The sequence below is a fragment of the Polyodon spathula genome, chromosome 37, assembly GCF_017654505.1.
Source record: "Polyodon spathula isolate WHYD16114869_AA chromosome 37, ASM1765450v1, whole genome shotgun sequence".
NCBI lineage: Eukaryota > Metazoa > Chordata > Actinopteri > Acipenseriformes > Polyodontidae > Polyodon > Polyodon spathula.
The window spans coordinates 2,640,473-2,651,920 of NC_054570.1; the positions used below are offsets into that span (position 1 = coordinate 2,640,473).

Sequence of the window (11,448 nt, forward strand, 5' to 3'; positions counted from 1 at the left end):
AGGATGGGGTATGCATGTGCAACCAGACTTCCTTCAGCACAGTGACTGTATTTTCCAATGCCACCCATCAAGATCGTTTCCCAGTTCCTGATCGACATGTGCAGCAGATTGTGACCAACAATAGACCTGATGTAGTCTGTTTGGCAAGCTATACAAAATGAAACTTGATCCACAGTAGGTGTCCACTAGATGGCAGTGGTCGTCCTAACAGAAAAAACACTCTGGCTGATCTAGCTGTGCTACATCTGTTTATGGCTGGCAGCTAGAACTGAACTTTTTAAGATACATACTATCAGTTATTTTGATTAATTACAAGCTATATACTGTACTGTAAATGTTTTTATATTGGTGTTTATGCTGTCACAGTGTGCATGTTTTATGTTATATCCAGTATATGATATTGATGTATGATATGTACCAGAGAGCTTGTACCAGATGGTCTGTATCAGGTACTATCACATTAAAATTATATAGACTATTTAATTCACATTAAAATATATATATATATATATAAATATATATTGTGTTTACCCACATCATTTTGGGATCAAGTAAATTATACAAAATAAGTAAAATATGTTTTGTGTAAAAAACAAAAAACAAAAAGAAAAAGTTGCAATTATCTTTACTCCCACTAAGCAGAACACTTTGCCAGTGACCTGTCCCTAGACATGTCCTTGATTTTAAAAGCTGTAGTTCTCTGTGTAAACACGTTTTATGTCAATAATTGTACAGGTACTAGTTGGAGTTTACATGGGGAGGTCGCAATGTTTATCTGGGCGGAGACACAAACAACATATCTTCAGTGACAAAGATCACCTGTTCGGCCAGAAGTGTAACTCACCCCCTCGGACCCGGGCACGGCTCACTCGGTGAAGAATCCAGTCATGTATCACAGATTCTGGTCCTATCTCTTCTATCTTTATGGCTTGGTTGCACAGGTTATTTGGCCATGCGAAGAGCCAGCAAAAATATCGGCGGGCAGTTTAAACACAGCCGAGGTAAGACTTTTTTTGTTGTTGTTGTATAGATTAATATTGTTATTTTATGTTTTTAGGTTGCATGCATAGATTTTGGAAAAGTCATATAATGCCAATTATTTTAATGCTAAGGCTGTAGAGAAGGAAGGATTATGTGGTATAGGTTTTAAGACTTTTGTCAATGTTTTAATGCCCTGTCTAGGGAGTTTTGTCGTGGTCCATCTACCCATTCCCATCAATACAAAACAAAATTATATTACTTTAAATCACATACAGATAGAAGAAGAAGAAGAAGAAGAAGAAGAAGAAGAAGAAGAAGAAGAAGAAGAAGAAGAAGAATCTTTATTTTTATATAATGCCTTTCATGGTGGACCACCATCATAAAGCGCTTTACAAGATACGAGACTAGGGTGTGTGAGCTATGCATCAGTTGCAGAGTCACTTACAACAACGTCTCACCCCTAAGATGGAGCACAAGGAGGTTCAGTGACTTGCTCAGGGTCACACAGTGAGTCATTGGCTGAGCTGGAATTTGAGCCGGGGACCTCCTGGTTGCAAGCCTGTTTCTTTTCAAAGGAAAAGTAAACTGGGAAGTTTTTGTTCAACAAATGCTACTCTTTTTTTTTTTTTTTTTGCAACATCTAATTCAGTGTCTAATTCCTTCTCTTTCACAGTATTTCGGATCCTGGTATTTCATCGCTGCAGCAGGAGAAAGTGATTCCGACCTTCAAATATTCAAGCATATGGACAATACCCTTTTTGACCTGCAGGGGGCAGACATTCCTGAACGACTTCTACTGCAGGGAGCAATCAAAGTGTAAGAATTTACACAAAATATTTACATTTACAATAAAACACAAGACAATTGCAAACATTTGTATAGAGGTCAAAATAATGACATAAAGGCTTTCTTAATTTCTAAACAACAAAAAAAAAAAGATTTAGATAGAAATCTGAAATTGAACGCATGGGTTTGTAATCTGCTCATCTTTCAAGTTACCAAAATCCTAACGCCAAGAACATTCCTAGAATAAGTCAACAGTTTTCGTTTTATTTGCGCTGATTCTAGTCAGAAGTGACTTAAAAATTATGCCAGATTCCAGAATAGACAGCTTCCAGATTGTAGCTGGGATCACACCATTCATTTTAATAGGGATTGAAAAATTCATGCTGAATTAATTATACAGTATGCCGATATGTAAAGTGGATGGATTTGTGTCATTTTGACTGCAAAATCTGCTTTCCCATTGTTGTTGTCCCATTGTTCTTTGAGAGTAAATAGGGAGTGTGCATTCAAACAATTAGTACATATTTAGCGTAAGTAACTTCAAAATTAAAATGTCTTCGTTTTTATTTACCGTTCGTATTGCAGTTATTCAAACACTGGGGTTTTATTTTTGAGTCTCCTTTAAGGTGCATTTGTCTCTTGTGAGGTTCCTGTCTTCAGTTCTAGCTACAAACATACGTAGCATACGCTACAGTGTCTTTATAGAGAAGAGCCAGCTCCATCTAACGATTTGCCAGCTTGCATCTGGCCCCTTTGGTGTGTCTAGCAATACACTTACTAAGATGAAGATACTTTGGTTGATCTAGTCTACACAACATATGTGTCAACAATATTAACACGTGCAAATTAGTGTGGAAATGTATTAGGACACCCCATTGCTTCTGTAGTTTTGATTTGTTGTGCATGCAAAATCAAACCACTGGAACTGAAAAATCTTGGATCAAAATAGACAAATTAGCGATCGTCTAATTGAATTGACAGCTTTAGTAGGCCATGCATGCAATTCATGTCGCCTATGTCTTTCTGTGTCACCGATTACTGACCGGGCATTGAAATTCTCACACCCAGAGGTTTACATGCAGGTGGGTATAAAGAGTAAATAAACAAATCTTGAGGTGTCCTAATAATTTTGCACACCGCTGTACTTAACCCAGTGCTTTAGCAATTGTTATGAGAAGCACTCACATTGAAAACCTAATTCGATCTTTACAGATTGTAAATTGGAGTTGTCTAATGCAAAGTGATTGTGATTCTTTGCAGTGGGAATCACTGTGTTGAAAAAAACTGGGTGTATTACATTCACCATTACAGAGATGACTTGGAACTGGAAGGTAAGCACAAGATAGAGGCTGGGCTTTGATATCTTCGGTGTTACAAGAACTACAGTCTTGTACTGCCTCACTGTAATATAACTGTAGTTTCAGGGCTCTGGTGATTGAAGCTTGGTTCTTGTGTGTTTCCCTTCTCCCCAGAACCTCTAATGGAATCTGCAGCTAGGGCCAAAAGTTTCACCTTCTGGGATTAACAAATTTTGCTTCATAATGTTACGTTTAACATATTGAATTACACACCACTTTGTAGTTTTCCATACACTTAATGGGGAAAACTGACAAAAATTGAAAAATAAAAAATGTTACATGAAATACTGTACTATTGTTATGGATACCGGTAGACTTTGGCAGTTTCTTTGATTACAGGATGTTAAATAAAATATCTAAATTATGTTCGTATCATTTTTTTAAAATTATGTCTCAATCCTAAAATTCTAAGTGACACAAAACTTTTGGCCACAGCTGAATAATACATTTTTGATGGTAATTTAAATGTTATTCTTAACACTGGTTATGAATTTATTAAGCCTTTATTAGTATTTCAGTGCTTGTGAGCGATTTATGAAACGTCTCAGGATCACCTTATCATGTGTGCCAGGGTGTACATTATTCTTCATGCTGTTTTTGCTCCTAGGACGTCCTCTAATGAAGTCTTACATCTTTGAGTCGGATTGCAAGGACTGCATTATCATGATGGAGACACAGGACAAGGGAGAACATCAGTTTAAGAGGATGATGCTCTATGGTAAAGTGCTTTGGGGGCAAATAGTGAGAACCTGATTCAGGTCTTTAAAAGCTTAAGGATCATAGAACACAGCTGGCAAATCTTAAGGATCAAGGAGCATAGAACACAGCTGGCAAATCTTAAGGATCAAGGATCATAGAACACAGCTGGAAATGAAGTAGGGACACATTTAGGACAGAGAGAAGGAGACAACTTCTTTACACAGAGAGTGGTGAGGAGACAGAATAGTTCCATGAGTATGCCTATTCTACTATATTCTATTCTATTCTATTCTATTCTATTCTAGTCTAGTCTAGTCTAGTCTATTCTAGTCTGTTTAGGTCACAGAATTAAATTCATAAAGCATGTTTTAAAGAGAGAGTAAGCTTTTGTCGCTCCAAATTCCTTTGATTTGAGGGTGTATACAGCTTTCTTTCTGACAAAGTAGAATGCACATAAAGCTTCCGAATGAACAAAGACATGTGAAAGCTAATTGATCACATTCATGTTTCTAAAGCGCGCACTTCCACCTTGTCCTCTGAGCACATCGAACATTTCCAGAAGAAAGCAGCTTGCGTGGGGATGAAGGAATTCATGGTGTTACCTCGGGAGAAAGGTAAGAAACAGTCTTGTCTTGGCTCATGTGGAAAGATACCGGCTGTAGCATTTTCGGTTGGGCAAATGGAAATTTGCATGTAGAGAACAGCTTGTCCGGTCGTTGCGAACGACCTCCTTTTGCACAAATCTTTGAGCATATTATAATCTGGTGATAAACAGAAGCCGAAGTCTGTTTGTCACACTTCTGCACGTATTGAAAAGCAGATGAATGCTTGTCTAGTTGTAATGAATCTTGCTAAGAAACGTCTTTAGCTCAAGATATTGGGCTTTCAGAATGGAGTTTGTACTGTAGGTCCAATTTTGTAAATGAATATTGAGAACTCCCTTTTCAAAAAAAGCTTGTCAGTAATTATTGTATGTATAAACGCTCGCTTGCTTCCTGAGATGGAGAGATCCTGGTTCAACTGGTTTAATTTAACTGGGAGCAGTTTTAAGTTCAGCTATGAGATACAGCAACCCACTCAAATCATTGATCAGTGTGGGTCAAGCTGTCAGTACAGGTCAATGACCGCTTGGTGACCAAACTGGTAAACAGAAAAATTTTCCCTTTCCAGACAACGGAGATTGAGCCATGTCCTGTTTGCTGGGGAATCGAAAACTGGTTTTCTTTCTTTACAAACTAATCTGATTTTACACTGTCACAAAACATGTCAAAGTGTACAAAGTAAAGCACATAACACGATTATATTTACTAAAAAATGGTCCTGGTTAGGACATACATTGAGCGAAGAAAACAATGACCTTATATTCATACCCGTCATTTCCTAGGACATGCATTTACTTTGTAGTAACTCTGCATATTCCTAATCGTTTCTTGAAATCAGAAAATGCTGTTCTTTTAGTTGTTCTTATTGCAGCCGCAGAGTATTGTACACAAGAACGCTTTGGTTCGAGCTCTGTACACATGCTCTGGGATGCCATGGCATGGAGGGCGCTATATAAAAACACATTTATATTGTATCGCATTATAAAAGACAATAGGGTAGCCGTGTTTCATCAACGCTACTCTTTTTTCAAAGTGAAGCAAATGTTCGCCCTTTGCAGATATCTCAATTGCACTGCCAGATCACCTAATTCTACTTGAAGAGGTCACTTCAAGTAAACTGTACTGAACACACCAGTCATAGGAAAAGTAGTAATTAGAACTGGGAAGCAGAGCATTGCACAAAGCTTTTGGGAGTTTGAGCAAATGGATGAAACTTACAGTACTGCTTTTCCTATTAATTGCTCATGCATGTTATTATTATTATTATTATTATTATTATTATTATTATTATTATTATTATTATAACACTGTTATCCATAACAATTTCACAGAGACTAGGGGGTGAGCTACAGTATACACCAACAACTGCCACTGCAGAGTCACTCACAATAGGACCTCGGTTTTAGTTCTCATCCAGAGGACGGGTTAAAATTCAATGCTGACTGCTTCAATATTGTGATTGCAACATTCCAATATGTATTCATGGGCAGCAGCAAGGATTGTGTGGAGGAAGAACCTCGGGGATTGATAATAGAAGTGCTTTGTGACTTAGGGATGAGCATAAGGATTCCACTTGGCTCACAGAGAGCCGCCCTCCCGGAGGACCTTCCTGGCAGAGGATGAAGCCAGCGCGGCTGGGCTTGTAAAGGTTTGGAAGCGACCTTCACTTACCCCCAGAGGGAGACCGTTGCAGAGGAGGAGAGGATGGTGGAAAACAAAAAGTGAAAGACAGAGAAGAAGGAGTGACTTGGGGTTGAAAAGGGGTTTGGCAGATATTATTGGCAGGACGGACTGGGGGGGAGGAGCCCTCGCTCCCGCCCCCCGAACCACACTGTTTACAACAAAGGCATTGGCTAATTTAAAAAATATATATATATTCTTTATTTCAGAGTACTGCTTGATTGAGCCTCACAGCTAAAGAAGGTAAGGGATGCATTTTTATAAAGGAGGGCTTTCCAAGTTTGGGCTATGCAGATTTAAACAACAATAATGTACAGCTCTTGCCAAAGGGTTAGCATCCCCCGATAGAATTAACATATTTTGCTTCCTAAAGTCGAATGAAATCTGTTACGATAATAATGTTACAAAACTAATTGACAAAATTGAACAATGTGGCATTCCGGAATCTAACATGAAATATTGTACTACTGTTATGGCTTCTGGTAGACTTTTGCAATATCGTTTTTTTGGTTTCTTTGATTACAGGATGTTAAATAAGAGATCTAAGTTATGTTCACACACACACACACACATACACACACACACACACACACACACACACACACACACAGTGTATATATATAGCACAGGAAGTGATTTGGAACCAGGAAGCAGCAGTAACTTTTACTTCTATAGGGCGGCCTTCAAAATGTCTGCTTATTCTAAAAAAAAAATAACAATTTAGATGAAGTTAATTTACACCGTTAGAGGTTTAACGGTTTTAATGTGTTATTTGAACAGGTGAGCCACTGTATTTGCCCTCAAAGATTTTTTTTTCTTCTTCTCCAGATCGTCGTGTTTACCAGATGGTTTTTACCACACAGATGCCTGGCTTTCCAAATCAAAAATGACAGAAAAGTTGTTTTTTTTTTGTTTGTTTGTTTGTTTTTTTTTTTCTATATGTATGAGCTGCACTGCAGTGACACTAACATTTTTTCAGACAGTAGTTCTAAAGTTCAGCTCATGTTTTCAAGATTAAAGTGACCCAATCTTTTCCTTGTCATTGTGCTTGCTTCACAGTGAATAAAGAGATCAGAAAATAAACTTTTCCTGCATGTTATTATTTTGAAACGGTGTTTTTGTTAACCCATAATGGTATAGTTAACCCAGTATATTCAGAGTGCTTTTAAAAAAAAAAGTACATTGATTCCCGTGGTATACGCATTGGGCAGGGTGAGTCATGCAATCAGGGGAGCGCAGGTTCGCGTTGCTAATATGCTTCTATATATATAGTTTTCCATAAAACTAAATAATAAATAAATAATTCTAACAAACAAACAAAAAAACCCTCTGTTTTTGAGTGCCCCTGCACTATTGGAATGCAGCGGTGCGCGGGTGTATTTTGTTTGTTTATTAAAAACAAATAAAGTCTTTTTTTGGTGTGTCTGTTTTGGATTTGTTTATTTATTAAGTAAATAAATAGATTGATAAATAGATGAACATCAACAATGAACAAATAAACATAAAACAAATAATAAATGAAATAATAATAATAATAATAATAATAATAATAATAATAATAATAATAATAATAATAATAATAAAAATAATAATAATAATAATAATAATAATAATAATAATAATAATAATAATAATATGTATGAAAGGCAAGACATTTTCCTCCATGATTTAATTACATCATTTAACTTCCTGTCTCGCCTAAATTCAGTTTCAAACAAACCTGGCTGTGACTGTATCATTGCCTACAAGTTTGATCTTGTATTTGTGGGCTGCTATTTTGCATTGAATCATACAATATGTTTCCTTCTCATTAAACATTATATAAATGAAATCTTCCTAATAAAGCCTTGTGAAAGCAACAAATCGATAATTCAAGAGTTCGGGGAGATGCAGCTTTTACGTATTATATAATACGTAGCATAAAAGTGCTAAATAGGGTGAGCGTCTATACTACGCAGCGTTTAATATCGTAGATATTATACTGATAGCCTCCAGACCACTTCACGGGTAATCTCGAGTCCGGGTCTAAAACAGATTGCTTGAATACCGATATTCATTATGGAATAACGATATTATATATATATATATATATATCCGATATATTCTATATATTATATATTCGATATATTATATATATATATATATCTATATATTATATATATATATATATATAGCTATAACGAGTTTTTAGCACAAACATAAAGAACATTTCATTATAGTAATCCAACTGTAGCAGGATATTTTGTAATTTTGTAATTTCCTAGGAAGTTCTAACAATGTTATATTTGTAATACATTTCTCTGTTATTAGATTCCAGTTTGGTTTGGTTTTATTCCAGTAAGCACACAGCCTGCAGCTGAACGTGTTTTGACATGACATTTCCAAAGGAAAGTTATTCCAAGTAAACATTGGCACACGGCCTGTGTTGTATAAAAGGAGATATGGACGACAGTAATTTAGACTCTTGGTTTTGCTGAGAAGGGAGAAGTAAACAACTACAGCTGCTCACACACTTTGTAACTTTCACTGTTTCAGTAGCCTACATTAATATAGTTATTCACAGCCATGACTCTCGCACTTTACTTACACAGCGAGGTATTCAGCTCCTTCTTATTTTATGCAACTCTGCTACTACTCAAGATGTACGCAGTGGCAATCCTAACCCAACAACTCCATTTGCGCAGAAAGGTAACCTTCATTTAATTCATTCAAAGTCTTCTGTAGCAGTGATTAAATTGACTACGCTCTGGAAAGAGCATGTATTTTAATTGTAACACATTCCAAATATATGATCCATACATATGTTATTGGTATTTGTACAGCATCTATAGATAGATAGATAGATAGATAGATAGATAGATAGATGTATTTTGTATGTAGCCTATTTCATTTATAACTGCAAATGATTATGATTATTATTATTACTATTAATTGTTCTACTTCGACTACTACCACTAATAATAATAATAATAATAATAATAATAATAATAATAATAATAATAATAATAATACATGTGTATCTATAAATGTCCATATCACAAAATTAATTCAAATTATCTATCAAAATATGTGTGTGAGCATTTTATATGTGTAGGTGCTATGTTACTACATATTTACTAATCTTGTTCTGCAGTGTGAAGTTTGCACCTACAGTATTCCCCGCACTCGAGAATTGTGTATATTACAGAAATGCACGCTGAGTCTGGAGACAGCTGCTGCTATGAAGTGGAAGTTCCTGAGAGCCAGCTAGCGCATCTTGGACTGCATTTAACCGTCTGTCTCGCCTCCTTTAGGCTTTCGCTAATCCGGAGGATTCACCACGTCACGGGGGGATGAAATTCTGCCTCCAGGAAGCTGATGTGGAGCGCTACTGGTGCCGGGAAAAATCTGTTAATTGCCCCTGAAGAGTACTATTTCTGAGAAAGTTGATCCACCTATAGTAGGACTCATTTGTACTGTACAAAGTGACATACATTTTCAGAGTACAGTATCACAAGTGATAAACATCATTTGGTAGCACGTTAGGTCCAGTAAGAATCACTTTATTAACCCTTTATAGATGAAGACTACATAGTATATAAACTATGAACAAACAGGTTATACATCTTTATAATGCACCTTATTAGCGCCATTATTAAGGCTAATAAACGTTTTATTAATGCTACCGATTATTTTAACATTTGGATTTTTACGAATTAAAATCAGTAATTTTTTTATTTTTTTTTTAATTCTGGAGAAACAGGAAACGCTTTTTATATTTAGTCTAGCAATAGAAAAAAAAAAAAAAAAACTAAGGTAGGGATTCCTAACAGAGAATGAAAAAGTCCTCTGCACTGTCCAGTGGTTGGGTGCTTATTATCTCTAATGATAATAGTACAGTTGGTATGAAACTGGATAGCGGTGTCTTCATAAGTGTGTTGTCCCAACAAGCCACAAACCAGAGCTTGTCACAGAGATATGGTTACATTTTCTTCTACTGACATCATCTATTGCAAAATACTGTACCACCCTACAGCCTAAGTAACACCACACAACATTCATTATACCATTTTAGTTTTTAGCAACCTTTCAAGCAATTCACTGTATTGTTCAGATATTGTGAGCTGTTGAGCTTATTTATTCAGGCAAAAGCAGACTTGGGTGCAAGTCCCCCAAAATGTGTTCCTCGGGGTCCTCCTCATAAAGGTTTCCCAGAGTAAAAGCATAGCAATAAAGTGAACGCATAGCTAAGCATTGTAAAGCCCAGAGAGCTGTTGTAAAGCATATTAATCAACAAATCATTTTAAATGCATTGTATAACCATGGGGAGTGCATGATAAAACTATGAATATACTGTGGCACACTTTTATAACAGCTTATATAGCAGTAATTAGTCTCACAGTGCGATTAAAAATTCTCCCAAGGTCTCTTAAGCATCCTGAAATAGTTTCTAGTTTCTAGTCTTGATAGCCTTACAGCACTATTAAGATGTCAGCATGCAGTATTAACTTTGTCTCTGTCTTCTTTTCTCTTAGGGTTCATCACAATGATATGGAGTGTATCTACCCTTTCCTATTCATCGGGACCCTGTACTGCATGCTTGACGACAGCCCATCCATCGCCAGGCTTCAAGGTCGTGGTCAACGTCGCCTCCTACTGGTGAAGAACACGCGGGAACACAATCGTGGTTTCAAAAAGTTCAGTTCATGGCGGTCCTTTTTGGGCTGCCTGGTTTTGCTCTGCTGTAGTTTTAAGATGGAGAGAGTCTGGAACTAGCAAGCTGATTTCAAGTGTACTCCAGGAGACAGCAGGCAGGGCAGGCTGTCCCGCTGAAGTCAATTTTCAAGACTTTTGAATTAAACTTCCATTGGTAGATTGATTCTACAGGGTGGTCATATACATATCAATAGTATCACAAAGGGACATAATGCATATCATATCATATGACATCGCATCATCAGATAAACAGTATGCTGCTGTTTTAGGACAGCTGTTGCTACTGTGTACAAATTGTGAAGTTACCAATGCTGTCATCGGCTAGCGGCTGATTTTAATGTACTGAATTCAGCCCACTTAAAATGTCTCTGTTTAGATTCATTTCTATTCTATATTCATGTCTATTAATGCATTACTGTGTTTTGTACATATGAATAATGTTTGACTGTGCATTTAAATAAATCAATGTTTTTGCTAAGTTGCTTGATTTGTCGTTTTTGCTGCATTTTACAAATTTGTGCAGAAAATTGTAAAATAACTGATTTCCGCAAACGATTTGCTCACCTTCTGCACAGGAAAGCAGCTTCTACTTCTTCAGTGTTTACACTGTCTTTACACGTGGAAGTACCAAACACAAGCAGGGAACC

At 36.6% G+C, this 11,448-nt stretch overlaps 1 protein-coding gene and 1 long non-coding RNA gene across 2 annotated transcripts; both read left to right on the top strand.

Moving 5' to 3' along the window:
• Positions 1 to 790: 790 nt before the first annotated feature.
• Positions 791 to 7,189, top strand: LOC121304369 (apolipoprotein M-like). Its single transcript, XM_041235471.1, has 7 exons — positions 791 to 1,001; positions 1,655 to 1,797; positions 3,028 to 3,098; positions 3,733 to 3,843; positions 4,340 to 4,438; positions 6,316 to 6,349; positions 6,935 to 7,189. Exons 1-6 carry the CDS (start codon positions 888 to 890, stop codon positions 6,342 to 6,344), a joined length of 567 nt encoding a protein of 188 aa, XP_041091405.1. The 5' UTR covers positions 791 to 887; the 3' UTR covers positions 6,345 to 6,349; positions 6,935 to 7,189.
• A 1,352-nt stretch (positions 7,190 to 8,541) lies between these two features.
• Positions 8,542 to 11,400, top strand: LOC121304379. Its single transcript, XR_005947942.1, has 3 exons — positions 8,542 to 8,794; positions 9,400 to 9,545; positions 10,621 to 11,400. It is a non-coding gene; the product is annotated as an uncharacterized LOC121304379 (long non-coding RNA).
• The last annotated feature ends 48 nt before the right edge of the window (positions 11,401 to 11,448 follow it).